This window comes from Melospiza melodia, chromosome 1, assembly GCF_035770615.1.
Source record: "Melospiza melodia melodia isolate bMelMel2 chromosome 1, bMelMel2.pri, whole genome shotgun sequence".
Taxonomy (NCBI): domain Eukaryota; kingdom Metazoa; phylum Chordata; class Aves; order Passeriformes; family Passerellidae; genus Melospiza; species Melospiza melodia.
Window position 1 is genome coordinate 124,931,894 of NC_086194.1, and position 25,484 is coordinate 124,957,377.

Consider the following 25,484-nt stretch of genomic DNA (forward strand, 5'->3'; position numbering starts at 1 on the left):
AGATTACAAAATAAGTACATATTAACAATGTATTATAAAATTTGAATCTGACCACATCAGAAACCTGAACAGTTCTAAGAGTACAGAGATACCGTACTCAAATGAAAAGCCAAAAAGTCACACACACACAAAAAGAACAAACAGAAAAGAAAAAGAAACACAAGAACAGAAACAAAGAAAAAAAAGGATTCTTCAGTCTGAAAACTTTAAAAGGAGGAAAGGTACACTTCAAGTCAAAAAAAGTGCTTCCCCCAGCAGCCATATTCCTTTAGGAAGAGGGTCTTTCCACAAAAATGACATGTAACAACTAAATAAAGTAATTGTTCAAGAAAATAAAGGGAAAAATACAGTCTTAAGTTTTCAGATTTAAAGACTCAGCTTTTACTGCTCACTAAACCAGAGAGACATGAACAAATAACCAGTGAGCAAAGTTTTCTGTATTACATGCACTGAACTTCACCAAGAAGAAACACTTAACAGAATGCAGTAATTACCTGTCCATTGAAGATTCTTGTGAACAGAGTATTCTTATCCTTTAGCTTCAGCTCCAGATCCATGAAAGTGAGTTTGTTTGTGCTGACCTGGAACTTATCATTGGTAAACAATGCACCAGAAATTCTGTTGTAGCATTCAATTGGTGCCAAACCTCTCTTCTTTGGAGGAGCGCACCAGTCAAAACTTAAAAGGAGAAAGTCATTACAATCCTTTTTTCATAAAGGGAGGTTTACATTATAGAAAGAGACTGTACAAACACATCACCACTTACTCTTCCACAGTTGTGTACGGTATTAATCTTCCATTCCAAAAACATTCAAAAATAGGCCTTTTTCCTCTGGCACCTTTTTCTACTAAAAAACAGTCATCGTCATCATCATCATTTAATCCTTGTTTAAAAAAAAAAAAAAAAGAAAGATAGTCTCCTGAATATATTTCCTTAAAAAATTAGTGTAATATCAAAACCCATAGCAATCTTAATGAAGTACTATTGTTATTATATTCAGCACAGTAGCAATGCACATTATATCAAGCTCATTACATACAATATTACATTTTTTTTTTCATGTTTTAGAAATAGCAAGCAGAAAAAATAAGGAAGGTAAAGAAAAATTCTAAATGGAAGTTAAATATTACCAAATTCGAAATTTTAAAATTTTGAGAGTTACTTTTTCCTTTGCTTCAACTGATGTTCTTCTAGTATCATGAAATCTTGTCCCAATTAACTCAAGATTTGTTTTGTCAAAAAAAAAAGCACAAGGAATTTTAAAACCCCTAGCATTTAAAAACTCACAACTGAGTAAAACAAATTTTAAACCAAAGACTTCAGACTATATGTTGTCCTTTGCAGTATTTCGATACTATAATCTCTTGAATCTGTATCTCTTGAAATCTCTTGAATCAACTGCTCATATTTTACTTCTTTGTTGGAGCAAAGATGCAATCAATAAAGTGCAAAGTTTCAACTGGAGTACATTCCATGAGTTTATAATTTGGAATCAGATGGTGGTATGCCAAAGATCAAGTTTACAGGAATGAGTTACCACAACAGAAAATTCACAACATCTGTTCATCCAAAAGAATGTGAACTTTTCTGTTCTGTCTCAACCTAAATCAGGTAATATGGCAATATTTACACTTCAACCTAAAGTTGTTCTGGTTTTTATTTCATTAAAATATTTAGAGTAGTAGGACTGTCTATGATAGGACGGACAATCAGCAAAGCATTTCACTTACTTGATGGAAAACATGGATCGTCAGGGTATGTTTCTTTATCATAAAGGAAGGGATGGTATCGGATGATGCCTTCAACTATACCTTCTTCTTCAACATGTGCCTTGAACTCAAAACTATCTGCTGCAGTGTTTATATACAGTGTCTGCATGTCATCTTTGATCTCCCTCAGATTGACAATCTTTGGTACTTTTCCCTTTTCAAACAATGAAATCTGGAAAAAAGGAAAAAAGGTAAGTTGATTTTCCTTACAGCAAAAGATTTATAGTAATAAGCACTTTGACAACTGACTGTTAGCAAAGGAGTTAGTTTCTACACTGCAATGCTAAACAGAATTACTTCAAAAAATTAAACTACATACACATCTTGAATGCTTGATTACAGAGAAACAGGCACAATATAAAATAAGTTGTCATCAAAGAGGACTTTTGACTAACATGTATAAAATCTCTTACCTGAATATCGATATTGTTGAAAGGGCTTATTTCTTTTGTTACAGCATTAGCTTCATTTCCTTTTGGTCCATGGATATAATAGTGATAGATATGACTGAAACACATTTCAGAAAAAAACCAAACCAGCAAGTGAAATTTAAAAATTGCACATTATAACTTAAAAAATCTAAATAAGCTTTTATTTTAATTAAAATATAACTGGTTTGTTGCACTGTTATAAATCAACTCCTTGACAACATATATCTGGTACAAAAGGTTTACTAAAGGGAGTGACTCCTTTTCATTCTTCTCATCTCTGTCATGCACAATCACACTAGGACCAATTTTTGGGTAAAATAATTGGAAACAAATTTGAAAAAAAATGAATAAGTGAAAAAAAAATACAATTGTTACATGGCTACAGATCCTTTACATCAAAGGGTCGACTAAAAAAACCTACTGTAAATTGTTCTGCAGTCTGGAAATCAGAATTAGAGTCACAAATCTTTCCACACTTTGTCTCTGCTATCAGTTTTATATCAATCATCTAATAGTAACAGAAATATGTAACAAACAATCACCATCTTTACATTATTTACATAAATTTGAATATAGGTAGGAGTCATGGACGTGATCTGCATAATAGAAATAGTTTTTCAGTTGTAAACATTGCTTTCTAATTGGCATTTTTCCTCATTTAACAAATTTCAAAAAATATGTGGTCAAATAGATTAAAAAATTTCACAGAGAAATGCAATTTGAGAAAACTGAGGAACTCAACTCCATTTACTTCAACTTTTCAGCTAGCTAATTCTTTCAACTTCAAAGACTGAATCCTTAAAGCTCTGGGGGATGGTCTGGAGAAAAATGAGATTGTACTAGTCAAGGGGACTGAATGCATGACTAAAGTCAAATGCACCTGCAAATTTATAGCTGCTTGCCTTTGACCTCCACTGCACTAAATGTTCCCCAAAGAGAAATCTTGGTTCCCAGAAAAAGGCCCCTCCTGGTCTCATTGCTCAGGATTTTATAGTATGTCCAAATTGTTTAGTATTTTGTGTGCATTTCTTCCAGACTTCAAAAGGCAGTCTCCTGGCCTTAAGACATTGTTATTTTAGGGGTTCATCTCCGCTTCAAAGCATCCAAAATAATGAGGGCTTGTGCTGCAGCGCACGAAAGCGGAACGAAACTGGTACCCTGCATGTGTGGCAAAAGGCATGGCAGAAGGAAACGGGGAAGTGTTCGGGGGGGAAAGGGCCATTACAACAGCTGAAACAGTGACACAGGACTGTGTAGCACTGGAAGGCTAAGTGAGTGGTTTTACTGCAACAGCTACAGGGCATATATCTGAATAACTGCACCTGGGTTCCATCTCAAACAGAGGCAGCTCTTTCACTTCAAGAGATGGTTGGAAAGAACTAACACACAGTAAAGTGTAAGTGTTCACTGGATGAGCTACTGGAAGCTAATGAGGGATGTAAATTATCCTCTGCAAGTCATGTACCCTATATTTTCATGAGGTTAAAAATGGCTTCAGTAACAAGTTTTTATGTGCAACACTGAATGATATTTCACATAGTAAGATATTACCTAATTCTTATATTAATCCTCTTTTTAAGTACATCTATTATTATCAGATTATAGGTATCACAAAAATGAAATCATAGTTTGAAAACAAAGTTGTGTAGTTTGCCAGATTTCAAAATTGGTCTAGGCCTTTGTATTTCAGTTTACATTCACAGATGGATCATCATAACAGGTAAGACCAAACTATTCACTGGTATCTCCAGGTTCTGCAGGCCCACTGATGACATTATTACAGTACAGAGCAGATAGTGTCATATATCCTTCTCCCTCTTAAACTGGGATGAAGAGCAGTACCTTCTTCTGTTGTTGTTTAAAAAGTGAACCAACCAAAAGATCCCCTAAAAGTGTAAATTAGGAGCAAGGCTGTGAGCAAGGTTAGGAGCATGGCTGTGAGCAAAGTAACTGATGAAGTTCTTAGTAATTAGATGAACAATTTCTTACATTAGTAATACACCATTAAATTAATAGGCTACTAAAAATTACAGTGGATACGTATGCAAAAATTACAGTGGATTATGTATTAATCATCAAGTCACATCTTTGGTTGGGGGTGCCCCATTCAGTTGTGTTCATTACTGTAAAATTGGTTAGATAGGGAGGCTAACTGAAGCATCAACGGCCTTAAAAAGAATAAGGCCAATGTCAAAGCACAAAAAAGAAGCAGTTCATAATTACTTGACTTTGTTAGTAGCCCACTTTTAAATGAAATCTTTTAAATCACCAACTTACGCCAGCTGCCTTGTCCAAAGATGAAAGTAGTTTTTCAAGTACTGCATGTGATCTGGTTGTACACCTGTAATGACAACTGCTGTGAAACTCTCTTTATCCCTTTCTTCTAATATTAGATTATGAAGAAATCTTTCATCATCACTTGTGATGTGAGTAGAATCAGATGGCTACAAAAAAAGTAAAATAATAAGAGCAGGGATGTAAACTGAATTTCCAAACTCCCATCAACTTGAAAGGGATTAAAAAACATAAGAGAAAACTAATACAGAACACATGATGCTAAGTATCACAAAGGATTAAAGCTTAAAATAAAGGTTTCCAAATTAAAGTCAACAAGCTGAGAATGTGACATCACTAATCCAGTTCATTTTCAACTCACTTTCATCACAACACCTAAAGTGTGCCGTCTAAAAATGCATTTAATCACACTGAATGTAGCACTGTGTAATATCCATGTTCTCATCCATCAAGTGGAAGCATTAAGTGGGCAAGACATTAAGGCCTCTTTAAGAAAACAAAGCCAAAAAAAGTTATTGGCTTTTAAAGGGATAGGCTACTTTCTATAGCAGAAACTCAAGAAGAAGAAACAATTTTGTTGTAAAAGAAAAAAAGGTGAATCCTCAATTTCAGATGAAATGTCAAGTAGCCTAACAGAAAGAGAGATTCCTCATTCCAGAAACTACTGATTGTCTTTTCCTGAATGGATGCACTTTGCTCTTTTGACAGTTTTCTAAAGTGCAGGAAGACACAGTGGTTGATGTCATGCTTCACACTGGACCAGTGAGTAATCCCTTACATTTGGTACATCCAGAAAAAAAACGCCTATTTTTAAAACAAAGATTAAGATCTTTCTAGTGAATGCAAACAATTGCTACAACTGAGAAGATATGTTGTAGTAAATGCAGCTACATGCCTTATTTTGCAGGAAAGCAGACAAACCCCACATCACTAAGGCATGAAAGGAGACATGTCCTACCTAACCAGTTAGGTGAAATAGTTAAGGGTGTTCTACCAAGACTTACTTTCCCCAGGGAATCAAAGAGCTCTCCTTAGCTAAAAGGATAATTAAACAATTTTTGAGACTTTTCGTCAAAGAAGACTACATCTCTTTTTCCTGCCCACAGCATAGCCTGGATTATTCTATGCTAGTGATGGGATTGGCAATAATAAAGAAAAGCCAGAGCTGCTTGGTCCTCATCCCCATGTAATCTGACAAACCTAGAAGCTGCACACTTGTGCTGAACAAGTGCCACTTTGTACATCATGGAAGAAATTTAGAGACCAAAAGAGCCTCCAAAATATCACTGCCAAATTATCTGGCTGCCTTCCCACTACAGATTACAAACTACCATGGTACCTTCCCCTACATTCCTAGCATCTATCTCAACTAGAAAATAACTATTTACTTCTTTGCAATATTCAATGGTCCAGAGAAATGACTGCAGTGAAGAGAGGTGACTATTACCCATCAAGGAAAGATGACCAGCAGGGATACCATTAATATCACTTCTCTTCAGTGTTATGGCCTTTTTCTAAAGTTCTTTTTGTTTCACATTAATTACACCTTAATTTCTTTGCAAAAGTAACTTCCTTCACCAACTGAATGGCTCAAAGGCTCAATTATTCTTCTCACACTAGTAATCCATTTACAATTTCTACTTCTGCCACAGTATTCTCTTGCTGATGTATGTGCAGTGCAGACCATTTTTCAAGTCTTTACCAAGATGCATTCACACATTTTATTTCACACCAATATAATGAACTGGCCTAGGTATTTCAATGATTTGCAAAAAAAATTCCTAAACCTGGGTTTTAGGAATCTTTTAGGGAAACCTCTATTATCTTCATACCTCACTTCTATTACTTTTCACATCATCTCCTCCCTCTTGGATAGTTACAAGTTATCTTTTTAACTCTAAATAGAATTTTACTTGCATTTTAATATTGTCAATTTAACTTTGATTTTATATTATTACCACAACATTTCAAACAGTTGATTGCACCAGCTTCTTGAACTCTTTAGTAGTACCTATGCATCTCATTCAACTACTTTCTTCCAACTTATGCGTGCCTTAGTTTGTTTTCTACTTTGTATCATCCAACCTTGCTCTTTAGTATCAAGCAGGGAGGGCAAGCATTTGTACCCTTTACAATAAAGCAGATTTTGTCAGCTTTTATTTTCAGTTTCTCTTTTTTGAGTCTGATATTGTAGAGAGAATAAAACCAAAACTGGCAATTCATTTTTTGTTGCAACTCACTGACTCAGAATTGGCCTGATAAAAACCTTATTTCCTTTCTCATCCATATGAAACATTAAGAACACTGATATAACCCACAAGATACAAGCTCAAGGTCTGACTACCCTGTCATACACACCACTCATTTTTCCTCCCATCTGCACCCTTAGCTACATCTTGGTCTCTCCCTCCTTGCCCAAAAATGTCCAAAAAACAGTTCTTTTCAATCTTCCTATTTATCTTACAGCTTTTTTACTTAGGCTCTTTTTCTTCATTAAAAGCATCAGGACTGTTGAGTTTAGCTTTCAGCTAAACAGTTCATTTATTTTACAACATTTATGAATATTTATAAAATCAATGAGTTTTGTTGGTCTGGCTGGACTTCTCTCCCGTATACAGGTTAGTCATACATATTTCTAAACAAGTACAATTTGGTTCCCTAATTTATTCCTTAATGCTTCAGAGAAAATTCATTTTTGTTTCATACACAACAAAAAAAATTTCTGTGCTTAGAAAAGTATTTTAAAGTATTTTTATTAACCTGACATGCAAAACTGTAAAGCATTTCTGTCATTTAACCTTAACTGAAAAGAGGAAAAAGCATCACGTAAAAAATAAGGCATATATTGTCTTTAGTGTTTTCAAGTTCTTGGTTACTTCCTTTTACACTACAGGGTGCAAATGATTCACTAAGGTGAAGATATCTCCAGATAAGTATTACAGGAATATTACACAATTAAATCACATTAACCTGGGAAAGGCTTTCAATTATAAATGTGAGAATCTTAAGGCTATTTACCTTTCTGTTTCGAATGAATCCAGTATATATTGCTTCTTTGTTTTTCTCCTTCTTTTCAAAATCCTCTTTAGAAAGGACAAGTTCATGAACATCCTGAGATGCTGCAGGTTTGCTTATCATCTGATTTTATTAAAGAAACAGCATTGAAAAATCAAAATAAGACTTAAAATTAACATAATAAAATACTTTATTGCTGTGATTAAAAGTTAGGAAGTAACAATCTGATTGTGTGCCAAGGTTCTAAAATAAAATTAAAGTCAGACATTGACTTACTCTGGCAGACTGTCCCACGAAGAACACTGCTTGCTTGCCTCCAACTCCAAAATATGAGATATCACTATTTAAACTACGAGGCACTGGCAGAGGGCGTACATATCCTGAGTGATCACTGAGAATAAGAGTGTCTTTAATAAATTTTTTCAAGACAAAAGTAATTAAAAACCCCAAAGATACTTTTGATCTAAAGCTTCTACCAAATTCTTCCTCCTGGTATTTTGTTAAAAAATCCTTCGCTTTATACCTTTTAAAACCCCAAGCTTAAAACATATGTGCCTGAAATTCTTGATGTACTCTTCTAAAAAGGATAATGACAAAGTAAGTATTTTCCCAAGTCATCTTATAAAACATTTCTGCCCCTTCTCGCAAACCAAATCTTACTAAATAAAAATGGCTTAAAAAGCAAGCTTGATCTTTCTGACAGCATCCTTTCATAAAAATACTTTTAAGTTGAAGTGGAAAATAATGCCAACCAACTATTAAATGCAGACTTGGAGAGATAACATATGCTATCAGTAGTTAAATTCCATGTCTTCTAAGTCACTTTGAGCAGCCTTATCTAGTTTAGGAAAATGTTTATTTTTAAATCACAGCAGTCCCAAATGAAAATAAGGTGTAGATGGCATCCTACTATAATTTACACCTCTGTTTCCATTAAGCGGTAATCCACAGTTTAAATCTGCATTTTAGGAATACTACATATTTCTGTTACTAAACTTGCCTACAGCAATTTCAAAAAGCAGTGAATTTCTTTACAAGTGACCCAGAATCACTTTTTATGCACTTATCTCTAGATGCTTAAAAGACATTGACTTTCTATTTGGAGATGTTTTCAATTCCCCCAGCTATATTATCACTTCCCACAGCCATATTACTTTTTACACTACCTGTTCATATGACAAATTAGTTATGACTGAGACTGTAATTATCGTCTTCCCATTTGCAATCCTAGACTTAAGGTATTTAAAATGTGACCAAAGCTCAAAAACTGTACATCACTGATTTTGTGCAATTTTATACACTAGGATTAAGCCTGGGTGTGCAGGTAGAACATCTCTTGAGAACAGACTCAAAACCATAAAGTTAATTCATATAAAAAGCAAAACCCACCATAGAACCTCCACTTTCTTTTTTAAATGCAAAACATTTATTTTGTGTAGCCTGCATAAAAAAATAGACATCTCCAGATATAATTTAAAATACACTATACAGAATTAAAATTTAAATTATAAAAAGAAAATTTGAACTAAAACCAACTGTTATTGCAGTAGCTTAACAGATATTGAATGTATCATTTAATGCACCACTGAAAGGTTTTCAGGTAAGAGATGAACACGGTACAAAAACCCCTAGCAGGACATAGCATGTCCCAAACTGTATGCAGGCAAGCAAAAGACAGTTTAGAAAAGGCCCCAAGAACAAAAAAGTATTCAGTGTGTCACAAGAATAGAAGACCAGTTTCGTGTCATAAAGCTTCTCTATTGCCTACTCAGAAAAAGTATGGGTCTATTTATGTAATCATAAAATGTCAGGGTTTAGCTGAGTGTTGGTATACAGCTATGCCTTAAGAACATATTTTATGGACCTTTGCAGAGCTTGCTAATTGTTGTAGAAATATATAGAACTTGCTAACCTTTCAAAGTCACCTTGTCTTGTAAACTTTGACAATCTATATACAGCCCAGTTGTTAAGCTGTTTAGAAGTCATTCCACTTCCATTATCAATCACAGCAACAGCTGGTTTTCCTTGGGAATCATCAAACAGCTGTTGGGGGAAAAACAAACAGCACAAATCAACAAGGAGCAACAGGGAAAAAAAAGGATAATGCAAACTATGTCTGAAAACACTGAAGTATTTTTATCTTACCAATTTTATCTGTATACTCCGAATGCCAGTATTTTGACAGGTAGCTGATAGAGAATTGTCAATCAATTCAGCAAGGGCAAATGCTAAAGAAATTGACAAAAAAACCCTATTAGTGCTCAGGAAACAGACACCCACTTATAGTAGTTTCTTTCAACAATTAGGAAAACACATTACCTAAACACAGACAAGACCTAAGCCCAGTCAGAACAATCAAAATCACATAACATCTTGTTTAAAAAATGAAACAGCTTTTCTACATGTACTTTTTAATTTGTTTTATCACTAAGTCTCTCATATCTCTTAATGGCAATATGACAATTATTAGAAAGAACAATGATAAACTAACCATCTCCTTAACAAAAGACAGATTTGTCCCTTTCATGATTAGAAATTAATTTTTATGATTCATATGTGAGTCAAAAGTAAATAAAAATAGACTTTGACTTGTTAAAATATTGAAGGAAGAATGAATTAACTGAAGAAAACTGAATTGAAATTTTGTGAAACATTTAAAACTACAGTGTTAATTTTTTATAGAAAACAAAAAAATTGCAGAAATGGTTGAAGGATTTCAGTGAATGGTAAATACAACCAAATTTCTGTCAGATCCATGTTGCAATACACTGCAGAAATAGTCAGGCAAACTGTGCACAAATTTGTCGTTTCTAACCATTAATGTTTGGAGCACTTACCTAATTAAAGTAAAATTACTTAAGTTTACTGGAAAATTGCATTTAATCTGAAAAAAATACATCAAATTCAGATTAACTCAATCTGACTGACCAGCTTTAGTGAACAGACATTTCCAGTCAGTCTCTTTAAAAAGGAAACCTTATTTCCTACAATTTGCAGAGTTCTTCAGAATGCTACAGTGCAATTTACACTGGCCCCACACTTCAGACATGTAAAAGAAAACCCTTGAGTATCAGTGTAACACAGCAACACTGAAGCACATGGCATTTTCCCTCAAGGGGTTATCGAAGTACAAAAACAGTTCTGCACTTTTTTGCAACTTTCTTAATTGCAGAGTAGTTGAGCATCAGTTATGTGATCCATATTTACTATTCCATAGCAAAGAACAATGGTCCTTCATCAGCACTCAGAAGTGGTTAGGCATTGGTTTAGTACTTCAGTCTTCCCCATGTCAGCTGCCCCTGGACCTCCTCACCTCACATTTAATTTATTTAGGGTGCAACTTTTTTTTGTCATCCTTTTCTAATGTATCTGTAAAACCCTTATCATCCCTCCTCCCATCCCTTGCCAAATTTGCTCCAGCTGTGCCTTAGCGTTCCTGATCTCATCTGCATATTCCCAGGCAATATCCCTGTATTATCCCCTAACTTGCTTGCTAGCTATTATTGCTATATTATTCTCTAGCTTGCTATTATTCTATAGCTTGCTTCCACCAGCTGTGCAATTCTCTCTTGTGTTTCAGTTTGACCAGGAGGTGTTTTCTCAGCCATGCTATTCTCCTGCCTTCTACACCCGATTTCTTCCACATAGAAATCAATAGTTCTTGTGCTCTGAAAAGTAATTTAAGCAACTGCAAGAACTCTTCTACTCCTTCATCCCCAAGGGTGTTCCCAGTGTCCCATGAACCACACCCTTTAACAACTGAAAGGTCTTTGCTTAAGGTTTAGAGTCCTTACAATACTTTACACTTGCCTATTTAATCAAATTCCACCAGGGTATGGTTGCTACAGACCAGGCCCAGCTTGGCCTTTCCAGTCAGTTTCTCTGTGTTGGAAAGCCACAGGTCCACTACTGGCTGCTAGCAGGAATAAAGTGCACATCACAGATCTCCACAGAATGCTTGCTCTCAGTGGGCTTACACAGCAATTCCTGTGCACAGGGATGGATGTACCACTGACTCAACACTACCACCAAACCCGAACCAAAATAGTGCCTTTGCTGGGGCACAGAACAAATTATGTGCACAGAGAGGAAAGGGGAAAGACTGGTCCTTAAAAATAACTGCTGCTATTTATAAACATTTTTTATATTGTTTTAAAACAACAGGAATGGTATCATGCTTGATTCTTGATATTTTTTGGAATTTTTTTCTGTGCAATTTTGAACCTGCTGTACCTGTGAACTACATAGTACTTAGAAGGTAATCACAGCCACAGACAGAATTTTCAGCGAAGCCATGAACAGAAAGTAATTTATTCAATAAAACAATACAAAATGGTGATTACATATTTCATGCACCACTTAGAAAAAAAGCTGATTAAAGCAGCATCTTTTTAAAGAAATACTTGCTCTTTTTGGTAAATTAAGCCCTGTAGCACCCCACATGGGAGGGCACAAAACATTCTATAGTAGCTCACACAAAAACTGTTCATTAAATTCAAACACAAAGTCTACAGTTTAGTACAGGAGACAAAAACTTGATAACACAAATGCTGACCTGTCTGAATGACATGCACAAGATTATTCAGGCTAAAGTTATTTTACTTCTAAAATACTCAAACTTCTTGAACAAGTATTTGAGAAGGTATCACTACAAATCTGGATTCTGAGGTGGCTAATTTTAATAATTTTAAAAAGAAACTTTTTTATGAAGAACATAGTAAATTTTTCTTTTACAGTTAAGACTATTTTTTAGCAGCTATAATTTGAAGTTGAATCGCTCATAACCACATTATATTCATATAAACATCATTTACACGAGATTACTTTTGCAGGTACTTACGCAAAGGATTTTGGCCCTCGCTGGCATAGTACTCGTACATGCCACTTTTGACAAGTGTGTCATAGTGGGGCAGAAAGTCAATTCGCTCCTTGGTTGCCAAAAGCAACATCTGATCAACTGACTGCAGCAGATATAAAGTAACTCCATCGTGAACAAGCTCGCCTGCAGTGAAGATGAAATGTAAAGTACATTGAAGAGCACTGCATCAGGCAACTTCTGCTCTCAAAACAAGTACGAGCGTTGCCACAGGTAATCCGTGTATTGTCCTAGGCATTGCCTGTTCAGCATTTAACAACAACATTTCAATTAATATCTTTTCACATTTCCAAGCTTTAGAATGCAAGTTTTCTCAAGTGACAGCTATATATATAATTTTTTCCTATCATTTACAGACTTTGTGACAGAAGATACTTAGTATAACTGTTATACAAACTCATCAAAAACATGTTTGTGAAACTAATTTTAAGCAATTTTTGGCAAACTATGACAGGATTTGTACTTTCAGTTAATTACTGTACATCATAGAGCACAAACAGTTATCATGTGACCTTTATGATCAATATAGAAAGAAATAACTGTAATTATTTTGTCATCTAAGATACTTACTGAAGTTCTCTTCTGTGATTTCCTTCCTATTTGTTGTGGTGATAACAAAGGTTTCATCAGAAGGTATGCCAAACGCCTATAAAAATTGAAGGTTATTTAGTTATGATAACTAAGTAGTCCAAAAACTATTCAGATACATTAAAACAAAAAAAGGCAAAGTCTATTTACTTTGTCACAAGCTACTGATGAGTAATCACATAATCTCTTAGAACACAGTGGAATTTAGGATCGTTTGTTTTCTCAATTTAACCAAATCTGTTCATACTAGGGTATGCTCGTTTAACTGCATAAAATAAAAATACGCTCTAGTGAGCAACAGGAATTTTAAGGAGGAAGAACTGTCTTATTGATAACCCACTTGAGGGCAGAGGAACAAGACTGTGAAATTACAACAATAGTTATGATCTAGAGGGTGTCCCATATTTGACTGCACTCCTGAGACACCAAACCAACCTAATATTTCTTAATATTGGATATTAAAGTCTTTGTTCTTCAATTATATCATACATCTAAAAAAAAATTTCTTTCAGAAAAAATTCTTTACTGTTAAAACACTGAAGTTTATTTTTCTGAATCTAAACAATCTTTGCCACTTTGATGCCTTCTTCTGAATGTGTTTACTGTAGCTTTAGACTTTTTATCCTGCTTTCTACATGCATTTAAATGTTCTGCTTTTACTTTCATTTTTACACCCTGATGATCAACACTAATCTCTTTCCCAAAATAATAAAATAAATATCTGTACCTTCTCCTGCCTTTCCAGTCTTTGAAACGCAGGTAAAATCAACCCTGGTCTCATCAAACTCCATCAACCCAGTCATTCTTGCAGTGACAATTCAGACAGGTACTTGATGCACTTCCAGCCAGATTCTGCCCTGAAGGAAGCTCCAGCATTCTCTGCAGCAGCTTGCCCTCATCATTTCCCACATCTCTCTTTCCATCCCTATTACTCAGACTCATGAAAATATTTTTAAACCCTACTTATGGTTTCATTAAGAGCCTACTTTCCATATTTCAGTTACTTTCTCCCTGTGACCACATTAAAGTTACAGTTATTATCCATCAGCAAAATTAGAAAAAAATGTTGAACTTCTCACAGTACTTGGTGCAAGTGAAACTAATGCAGATGACAGAGACTGATATTCAGACTTAAGAACCTGGAGTAATACTTTTCAACTCCTCTGAGTTCAGATCACTTCAATTTTACCTCTCACATTACACAAATTTCCACACAGCAAATCTGTACAGGAAAAACTATAAAACTGCTCAGAGCAAGAAAACTAAGCATTAAAATATATGGATTTTAGAAAGCTAACATTCTACAGTGCCATTTGAGGTCAGTGGTTAATATAGAGTAACTGCTGAGTTTTACATTTGAAAGCACAGACAAGCATCTTTCCCTCCAGCTATAACTACAGCTTCCTTGTTTTCTCACTCTCCCAAAGGCTCTTCTGCTCTCACACCCTTATGAAGAGTGCAGTATTTACTTTAAGGCAGCAAGAAGTTAGGATCAGCTACTGCAGGTACAAGACTGTCTGCTATGGAAGCAGGGGCAGCCTCATCCTTCTGGTCCTCCCACCCCATTCCACAGGAGTGCCTCAATTAAACCAACCCAAACAGCCTGGCAGGCTATGCTTTACTTCCCTGGGTGAACCCAGCATTTCAGTGTCCACTGGCAGCAGGTCCTTTCCACTTCAAAAACTACTAGGTAGGTACACACACCAAGTTTGGCAGTCTGGACTGCAGATTACTGTTTGTCTTGTCCATGTCACAGTTTGACAGGCCATACCCTTTGTAAACTTTGGGGATTACTCAGCTTAAATGCTTCACTTCTACATAAGACTTCCTTGTTTTACTTCCTCCCTCCCTCTTTCCTACATTCTTGGTTATCCTAGACCGTGTCTCTTCCCACTATGCCAGGTAGCAGTGAAGCAGCTGCACAGCTGTGCCAGTATATGGACCTGATTTCCAGAACGAGAAGCTGCTGGTGATTCCTGAATTAAAGTGAACCTACTGGGCAATTTACTTGTACAGTTGGCAATTTTCATTCAATTCTAACAGACAGTGTTTGGTCAAATGTTTAATTTCTCAGTAAGATTTGTCCATGTAAGAGATAACATGGTATCTTCTGTTGGTAAGAAGTTCAGGTTTCACTGCCATGTCTTTTTCAGCCCAGCATGGTGCCCTTTTCCAAGAAAGTACTGAAGATGTACACAACTCAATTTGATAAGATTTATGAGACAACCCAGAAACACATTCATATGATAAATCTGTGAGCTATTCTATGATAATCCAGACACACAACCATGATGAAGCTTTCACTGTCACCAAAATCTTCAAGAGTACAATCACTACGCTCAGAAATGCCTCTGCACATTCACAGTGAAAGCATGTTTGGAAGTCAATGTGTTCAAACAACTAAGTGCAAGCTTTTATCTTTTTGTATACAAAAGAAGAGACGTTGGGGAAAAAACAGATACAAACTTCAAATAAATCCACAAGCCAGAAAAGGCAGACATGTGAAAAGGCAAGGATCCTTAAACTGTTGGTTACATATTATCACTACATGCAAATGCAAGAGTTAAAATAGTACAAAGATGAACTGTTACGTGCATAGAGAAGAGAAAAATTACACCAGAAGCTTAAAAAGTATAGATTTTGTCAACAAACCAAAAATTTAATATTCTGGAAAACAACCATAGGTGTTGACTGAAATCCAAATGAGTTGCTAAAGCACACTTGGAAGCGTGCTGAGCGTACGCTGCCGGGCTTTGATGTCGGAGAGCTGCAGGGGTGACCAGTGTGAGAAGAGACAATCAATTGCCCTGAGACAGCCATAGCCAGTTGCAGATAGCTCTCAAATCCATGGAAATAACTCACTCCTCCTCCACATTTCCACCAGAAGGGCACATGGTGCTTCTGCTCTAACTTGTCAGGGAAGACATAGAAGAGACAAAAGAGAAGCAACAGAGGAGATGCATCAGGAGACATTGCCCAGGACAAACCCATTGAAAGGATGTTCTCCATACCAGAGCAGGGAGGGTCCCAAAGGTGCTGAGGCCCATGGAGGACCCCACATCAGGGCACAGAATCTCCTCTCTGTGTCCTCCTACTCCCATGGAGCTGAGACCTATGGCAATTCATCATAGCAGGAAAACAAACAGTACGAGCAGCAGAATAAAGTCCTGCACATGCCCCGATGTCTCACACCACCTGTTGCCTAAAGGAATTGGGATTGACCATGAGATGTGCATTGGGAAAACAAGGATAAATTAAACTAGGAATGGGAAAACAATGGTGTATGACAGAAGATGAGTTTGGAAAACGGGAAGGAAATGCATCACTTCTCTAAGTGATTAATTTCCCCCACAATCAATCATCAGAAGTTTGTATTAAAACAGGCAGTAAGTTAAATTAAGAAAAACAAAACCCCTGAGTTTAGCCTGTTTTGCACACAGCAGGATATCAATCCTTAAACCCATGGAATGATACAGATGCAAAAAAAAGCTGCCTGTACAAACAAGAAAAATGCCCTCCTTGTAAGTGGAGGATCAGTCTGGAGCACCACCTATGTTTAATGATAAATAAAGTTAATAGCTCTCAATCTGCTGGTAGATGTTTATGACATGAGATTTATATAATGCTAAAGGAGTTTGAGACAATGTCACATGCCCAAGAAGCCTTCAGCAGAGCACTTTACAGGTATGACACATGAAAGCATGAATGAATTGTGGTATCTTTAACCTTTAAGTCTGAATCAAGAAGCATGGTTCAGTCTATGCACCAGCTCCAGTCACAGGTTTTCTTCATAAACCAAAAAAAAAAAACCCAACAAACCTCAAAACAAAAACAAACCTCAAACCACAGATAACTCCTCAGCAGCTTACACTTCAAACAGGTCTCTGTTTCTTTTCTCTTTCACATATGAACACAAAAGCTCAAAAGTTTTACTGTTACTTGATCTACACACACAGCAAGTCTTACCTGCCTACAGAGCCAACTAAAACGCTCAACATGAAGTCAACATAGATTTTGCCTCTGGATTTACTATCTGCCTTGGAAAAGGTGTTCAAAGAGTAAATATTTAACTTAGTGTGTGCACCACCACAGCTAGCAGTCACATGAAGAGGCCTGAGGCAGTAAGTGAAGGAGAAATAACATGCTGTAAGGACAGAGTCATTGCTCTGCTTCCTCTGGTCCTCCTGGTGGTGACTTTTAAAACTGAAGGAACAGAACACTCTCCAACATGACAAAGGTAGAACCGTGAAGCCAAGACTACAATATCTTCAGAAAAGACGTTTAACCTCTTGGATTCCAAACCTTTCCAACACAAACAGTTGTTCCCTACAATATGCAACTTCTGTACCCTTAAAATTCTGCATCCTCTGACCATAACCAATCCGAGCAGACAGCACATGAGAATAATGAGAATAAATGGCTGCAGGCCTTAGTGATGCAGCCAAAGGATAACAGAGACATAACATTCATGGAGTCACCTTCCACATCCAAGAAGTATTTTTTCTGACTACTACAACTGTACTGCCAATGCAAACCTCTAAAGGAGAACCTGAACTGTATTAGTTAAACATAAAGAAATTTGATAATGTCATTTTCAATGCTCTCCTTCATAGTTAAACACTTAGCTACCCAACATGGCAAAAGGCAATATAGCTTTAAAAGTATTTCAAATTGATCCAGCAGCTGCTTTACAAAAACTTGTCCAGGAATCTGAAAAAATGAAGCTAAGAGCCACACCCAAACACTGAGAAGGCTGTAGCCTTCTCTAATTTTGCACAGATTAACTGAATATCCCATGCTATTTACCAAATTATCATCTGAAAGATATGCATTTATCAGTTAATTAGCCCACTTAATCAAGATTTATCAGTCCAAATTGAGAGAAATCTCTTACATCAACAAAGGGATGAAATGACTGCACTCATTTAAGGGAAACTATTTCATTCTCAAATCCCAGATTTTCAAGCCAAGAACTGTCTTTTGTATCATCTCTCTCTACTATTCATACAACTATGTAATATTAAGGTAATTAATAGAAGTAGCAGATATGAAAACTAAAATATAAAAAGATTAAGTGGAGAACTTGTCGGAAGTAAAAGAGAACTGTACATGCCTCATAAGAATGCTAATCAAATAAACTCTTCCAAATCCACTGTCAGGACAGTTCACAACATAATTACAACTTGCTGAGGATGTCTTAGTGAGGACCTGGGACTAAGCACTCATGGTAGCAGGGCAGGATGATAACAGTCATCTCTAATCATAATCTCAATAAACTTCCCTAATGTCACAACACAAACTTATATATAATATATTTGGACACCAACAAAGAGGAATCCAAAAGTCTCTAGAAAAGCAGCTAAAGTTAAAAATAAAGGCAGAAATTATTTCTAAGCATTTCTTAGAGCTAAAATCCAAAAATGATATATTACAGAAATACACAGGAGCCTGTATCTTCTGGTCAAATGGTTTTTAGAGACTATCTGCAGACAAAAACCTGCAATGAACACTAACGCTCTAAAAATATTTTCCAACCATCCTTTTTTGACAGCACCATCTCCATCTAAAGAACAAATTACAGATGATAACATTTGCAGAACTTCAAGGTCCTTGTCCTCTGTCATACTTAAAAGCTTCACTACTGTCAGAAGTTCAGTTGATACACGTCTAAACATTTATGAAAAGTAATCAATAAAAGATGTTAAGAAGTTAAGAACTAAGAGTTTAACAGAAACACCTAGAACATTGCTATGTATCACAAGATCCAGTAATAGAATAGGTTTTTGAGATGCCTTAAAGTTTTATCACAATTCTGATGGAAAAAGAGAAAAAAAGAAAAGAGACAAATGGTATGACACAACATCTCAAATGGTATAACACAACATCTCTACAGAAGTCACAAGATGCATTAACTCAGACATCTTTTCAAGATTTGCAACTTTTAGCAAGCAGAAAGAAGCTTGGGACCCCAGAATTTCTACAAGGAGCATGTTACTAGACTTAGTCTGAGTCTAGACAGTAACTTCCACGAGACCTTCACAAACTACCATATCTAAAATCACAATCACAAATACTCAGTGCACCTATCAGCCAAAATTTGAACATTAACTTCATGTCAGCTTCTCCTACCAAAATACTTTGTATGGCACCACTTGTTAAAGGAACAAGAATTCAGAAACCACTCTTCAAAACCAAAAATTATTTAGTCACATCTAACAACTGCACCTGGATAACTAATCCTAAAGACTGCAAGTACTCTTCATCTGACTGTGTTGCCAACACCTGAATTTGACCAGGAACCTACAAGCCACTCAGCTTTCCAAATCAACTGATACACATAAGGCTGTACCTAAGTGCACAAAGGTAGGCAAATTGCATCCTTCTTCCCATCAAAACATCAGTAACAATTTCAGTGATGTCTGAAATACAGTGTGACAGCGTTGGAAAAAAAATTACAGCATTGCTGCATTTTACAGTATTTCCAGCAGTGTCTTTAAAAATCAAGGAGAAACTTGCTTTGCGTATGAACAGCATGTTTAAAATACATATATTCTTAGTTTCTGGTTACACAGAATTGCTAAAATTGCTAAACAAACATAGGGTTTAAAATACAAAAATACAATTATTGCAAGATGGACTGATTTTATCATTAATGGAAGTATCTCTATTAAGCATTTATCAGAATGATGTTTTGGTGATACAAACTTGCAGAAGTTCCTAATATTTTTTCTTTGATTATAATTTGATTATACTTTATGTATTATGCACTGTAAGTAAATATTCACCAAAATATTAACTTATTTCTTGTCTTGATTTGATATTACACTTATGCTTATTTTCCATACACCATCTTAATGAATATCCTTTTCTGCTTCTTGGCTCACTGAGACATTGGAATTTATTTGGGTGGATTGGCAAAATCTGTTTAAATATCTATTCAAATAGTAAGTAGGTTAGTATACAACGGGAAGCTTGACAAAAGACTAAAAGCAAAACCAATTGTTTTATTGTGATACTTGTTGAGTATTTAATTACAGATATTTACTTTTTACACAGATTACAGATCTATGCTTTCTTTTTTTTACACAAGGAGATCACAACAATGAGGAGAAGCTTCAGAAGAACTAAGGAAGCATTCACCAATGACTTTGGATCCTATACAAGCAGTTACCCTAATCTTAGTACCATTAACTGTCCTCAGACCGGTAGTTCACCTCAAAGCCTCTTAAAAATCCCTCCACACGTGGCAAAACTTCTGTGCAGTTTTCAGCACAGACACCTTTCTGCTATCAAAGGAGCATGACCTCTCTAACTGACTGAAGGATTTCTGCCATCTCAGCAACAAACTGAAGTGTTCCAGTTCCACTGTGCACCTGGATAAGGTGAGCAAGGAATCTCAGATTAGCTGCCAACAGTTTAGCCACATTTTGCTTACTGCTACTAAGTATTTTTGAATTATACACTAAACATCAGGACAAGCAGTAGGGTACAGACCTAACGGAAGACAATAGTAAGGCGCACAAGAAACAGTACTGCCAAGAAGAAGCAACACACAACACTTAACCCCCTTATTCACCTTAAAACTTTATGATTCTGTAGACTGAAATTATATGACTGCTCCACATGGGCACAAACTGAACACTCAAGCTAGTATTATTCTTAATTAAGAGCTTTCTGCTTTAGGATTGATCACTACAAGGATGAAGAACAAAGACCATATAAGCTCCACCCTCTTATAAGATTTTTTCCCTAAATCTTCCCTCCTGCAACACTGAGAATGAAAGGCTAATTTATCAGTATATAAAGCCACTTCCAGCTACACAGACATGCATGAACTACTTAGGGGATAGTAAAAAACCAAAAATTTGCTTAAAGCCTCCTCCCAAAATTTCAAAATTAAGAATATTTTAGTAATAACAGAGGAATATTTTATATGACAACAGACACAACACACATAAGCTCCCAAATTAGCCTCTGAAGTGGCTGAATCAATTCTGCTCCACAAACAAGAAAATACCTTCTCTCTGCATTATGAAAAATAATCCCTAAGTCTCAGAAGTAGTAGCCTAAGACCATGCCATCAGGTACTTAAGTATTTTCAACTCAGGATCATCACATATCACCATCAGGTTTAATTTCATAATTTCTTGTAGGCTTTGACTCCTATACATTCAGATCTACCAAGAAGAATCCTCTTGTGCCATAGGAAGATGTTCACAACATAAACAGCTCTAACACCTTAATATTTCTGGCATCCTTGTCAGCCATGACCACATGGGAGAGTCTTTGCTGCTACACTCGCATCATTCAGTTGCGTGACAAATTGCCAAAGTCCACTGAAAGCTGAGCCTGTACTGAGGCTGAGCCACCAGACAGGAGATCCGTGGAAACAACATTGCTGCATACTTGGTATCTGCCCAATCAGGCAGTCTGACAGTGCCTAACAGCTTTAATTGTCTAAAAGTGACTACAACATTCCACTTCAACTTAGTTTGAACTAACTCAAAACCCGCTTAACAAAAGAATCATTCTTCCTGAGCTTTCATTACTTCCCTGCTGTTTTCAGCACCAGGAACCTAGGAAAGAAAGTCTGTCCCAAGCCACTGAACCATTCATCACTTTCTCCTAAAAGTAATTAGTTGCAACTTTCAAGATGCCAGAAATGGGGAACTTTGGAGTACAACACTCAGAGAAACACAATCTACAAAGCTCTTGGAGCACTGAGATGCTAAAATGTTCTTCCAGAAGTCCTACAACTTGTATATTGTTAGTGTGGGAGACATGAGGTAGCAAACATCCCAACCCTCTGCCTGTCCAGTTTTCACTGTACCAACATTTAGAGGTCATGCCAAACCACCTGTCTCAGCATTTTGTCAGAGTCAGATGCCCCACGTATCAGATGGATGACAGTTCCAAAGTGCAAAGAGTCATTACACTGAAAGTAGCAGTGACAGAAGCATCTCTGACCACACTCACTGATGGCAAATGTTATAGATAAAAGTTAAGTTACGTTAAATTAGGGTATAGTTCAATTATATTGTATTAATTATGTTATATTAATTGCATTATGTTAAGGGGGGGCTGATGAGAATGTTCTAGGACAAGGCTCCAGGGTTTTGGTGGAAGGGCGGTCTGGCGGGGCAAGGTGAGGTTGAAGAGGGATTGGATGGAAGATCTGACCAATCATTCGAAGCCCTGCAGAAACGATTGGTCCAGAATGAACGGCGTTAAAGACCAATGAGAAGCCTGGAAATGGACCAATCACCATGCGGATCTAAAATGGACCAATCCTGGACTCAAAGGGAGCTATAAATGGGGGGCGTTCGGTTGGGTTGGGGTTCTTCTTTTTGGAGACTTGTTTGGCGGGGAGAGCCCAGTGCACTTGGGCTTAGCGCACTGTTGTGCTTTTGGCTCGCTGTGTGGGTGCCTGGGCTTATCCTGGGTACTCCGTTCCTTGCAGCTGTTTTAATAAATGAGAACCTCTTTCTCCAGAGGAAGTTTGGCCTCGTTCATATTCATAACAGTAAACACATTATTGGAGAAGGTCTTTCTCTAAGAGAATAATCAGCTGAGGTTCTTGCTGCGTAAGTTTGTAAGAGCACAGACTGTTACCCTTAACATGCAAAACAGCCACCAGGACTGGTGACAAGGCTTGTAGTATTAAACATAGTAAAAAAACTATACTTGAAAATTTTACTTTCACAGGCAGCACATTCAAACTCAGCAAGGTCTGCTTTGCAGCATCAGGCTTCTCACACGCTTGGCTGCCCATGCAAGAAGTCTGCCTAACAGGATTAAGGTACCAACTTCAAAACATCAAAACGTTTCTCTGGTAAAAAAATCCCCAAAGCTGTTTGTACCCGAGATCTGTCACAGCTGGTGATGATGGCTTAGTTCTTAATAAAACTGCAAATATGCCAAAAGCTCCGTGAACTGAACACCATGTGGACGTATGGAAACATTAAGTCACTGGAGTGTGCAGTATATGTAAAAAAACCCAGAAAAGACAGACTCCGTTCTAGAACAAATTGTAAATTAGTGTTAAACTCAGCTCGTCGATAAAATACAAAATTAAGAGAAAGAGGGGTGGGTTCATCAGGTACATATTTGCCTCAACTACTGAAAACACTTAGTATTCTTGAGCCCATCTGCTAGGCGCAGTTGTATCTATTAAGACAATTCTAGAAGAAAATTATGTAACACTTATAAATTACTCACAGGAGATACAAACCCTTGGAACGTCATGAACCCACCCCACAGTCTAGCTTTTCAGAATATTACACTGTAGTGCATTCATGTCTTTATCGGGCACGGATCAGACAAAGCAATGTGCTAACACTCCACAGCCCCTTTATGAGCACAGAATCAAAAAGGCTGGAAAAGACTTCCCAGTCTTCCAAGACTTTGCACTCTCTAAATCATATCATATCACAAAGTGCCACCTGTACTCGTTTTGTAGACACTTCTAGGGAAGATGCCTCTGCCATGGCTATGCCATTTTGGAGACAGAACTCTGCAATCACAAGTGACAGCTATCCCTGCTGACACTGGCAACTCAAAGCTCCATCACAGTAGGAAGCCATTACAAGAAACACTGTCCAGACATAGAACAATTTATACACTACTTATTTAGTTTTTTTTTCCTCAATAAATATTTTGCCTGTATCTTCTATATAATTATCATCACATATAATTATATTAATTATATATTTAATCATTATATAGTTATATTACATATAAAAGCGATACTTGGTAGTACTTATATTGTTCATAAATAATCGATACATTTTTATAAAATTTAGAAATAATTATATTTATTAAAATGTAAACCGGGTATTTATTGTAATCCAATCTATATGTAGAATTTACATGCTAGAAAACGAAGTGCAAATTATACTGGATAAAGAAACTAAAATTAAATTTTTTATCAGACTAAATTAGTACAGAAATTAAGAGCTGATTTTCCTGCGCATTTCACATGGCAAAACATGCAGGCAGCTAAGAAAGAGGTTTATGGCATTCGCCACTCGCTCAGAAAACGAAACCATGACAGAAACGGGCGATGCCTACTGGCAGCGCCAGCAAACTACTGGGAACAGCCCGTACGCGGAAAACAATCTCCACCTTCCCGAGCTGTGAAGACGGAGTAAGTTTCGTTTCGCGTTACGACAGGGAAAGAGAACCGAAAGGACACGCGACAGAGCAAAGGCGCCGCCAGACACGGTATTTAAATGGCAGCCACGGCTGCAGACGGGAAACGGCGCTCATCGCCAACACTCTGGACAACAGAAACAGAGCCACAGAACCATCTCGGTTGGAAGCGACCTGTGAGACCCCCGAGCCGGCGCTGTGACCGAGCACCAAGCACCGCGTCAGCTACAAACGCCCTCCGGAGCGCGGCACCGCGCCCGCCGCCGCCGCTCCCCGCGTGGGGGCGCTGGGGGGCCGCCCGCTGCCTTCCCGCCCGCCGCCAGGGGCTGCTCCCGCCGCCGCCCCGCACCGGCCTCTCGGGCTGCGGGAGAAAGGCGACGGGGCGGCCGCGGGCTCTCCGCCATTGCCGCCCACCTATCCCGGCAACAAAGCTGGCGGGCAGGCGGCGGGCGCGGCGGCCCCCGAGCAGGCTGTGACACCCCCGCCCCTCCCCGGCCGCCCCCCAGCCCCAGCGCCTCAGGGACGGACGCTCACTCGTGAAACAACGCCACCGACGCGCCCGCCCTGCCGCTTACCTGGCAGACGGCGCTGCGGAAAGCGCGGTAGTTGTCCTTGCCGTAGCTGAGCACTTTCTCGTCCGGGTCCGCCTGCTCCCGGCGACGGTCGAACAGGAACACGGTGCGGTCCCCGTTGCCGCGAGGGGTCAGCAGCGCCGGCCTACGAGGTGCGCGGCTGCCTCCCGCCGCTGCTGCCATGTTGGGGAGCTGAGGAGACTGAAACCGTCCTGCAACGATGGCGGCAGCGACGGCTACTGCTGCCGGGCCCGCCAGCGCCCCCGCCCGGCAAAATACGTCCTGGCAGGGGAAGGAGGAGGCGGAGCCGGCCCGGAAGCCGGCGAAGGAGGCGCCGTGGAGGCCCGGAAAGAGAGGGTGGGAGTTAGGGAAGGAGAGGGACGGCGGTGACCGAGCTGCCGCCCGTGCGGAGTGGTGCGAGGGGGCGTGGGGCAGGGGGGTGGGAAAGGTCTGGCAACAAAAGCGCCACTTCGGCGATGTGATCTCGGAATGAGTTAGCGCCCTCGGCCTCGTTCCACTTCCGCCGCCGGGTGGAGCAGGAGCGGGATCGGGATCGTCATCGGGATCTTCATCTTCGCCGGAGAAAGCGCAGGCGGGGTGGGCCATGGCAGTGCGTGCTGCGCCCGCGTTCGCCGCCCGGCGGCCGTTGCGCGCGGCGCGAGCGGGACCGGCGAGCGCGTTCCCATCACCGGGCAGCGGCCAGGGAGGGACCAGAGGTGTGAAGTCCCGCTTCGTCTGCCGGGTCAAGTTGGAAGGGACCAGAGTGGGTCACCTGGTCAAATCTGT

At 38.3% G+C, this 25,484-nt stretch overlaps 1 protein-coding gene across 2 annotated transcripts in view; it reads right to left on the reverse strand.

Moving 5' to 3' along the window:
• The window catches only part of SMCHD1 (structural maintenance of chromosomes flexible hinge domain containing 1), a 68,997-nt gene extending 44,101 nt beyond the window's left edge, over positions 1–24,896 (reverse strand). Inside the window, exons 1-12 of one of the 2 annotated variants that reach the window (XM_063167052.1) lie at positions 24,702–24,896; positions 12,958–13,033; positions 12,352–12,513; positions 9,657–9,739; positions 9,424–9,554; positions 7,788–7,902; positions 7,515–7,634; positions 4,479–4,645; positions 2,184–2,277; positions 1,732–1,942; positions 767–884; positions 495–678 (exon numbers count right to left, since the gene is read on the reverse strand). In XM_063167052.1, coding sequence (XP_063023122.1) covers positions 495–678; positions 767–884; positions 1,732–1,942; positions 2,184–2,277; positions 4,479–4,645; positions 7,515–7,634; positions 7,788–7,902; positions 9,424–9,554; positions 9,657–9,739; positions 12,352–12,513; positions 12,958–13,033; positions 24,702–24,881 — 1,641 coding nt within the window. In that variant the 5' untranslated portion in view covers positions 24,882–24,896. Of the gene's footprint in view, positions 1–494; positions 679–766; positions 885–1,731; positions 1,943–2,183; positions 2,278–4,478; positions 4,646–7,514; positions 7,635–7,787; positions 7,903–9,423; positions 9,555–9,656; positions 9,740–12,351; positions 12,514–12,957; positions 13,034–24,701 lie in introns of those variants that run through there. The other variant, XM_063167062.1, reaches the window with a different exon arrangement.
• Positions 24,897–25,484: the final 588 nt, after the last annotated feature.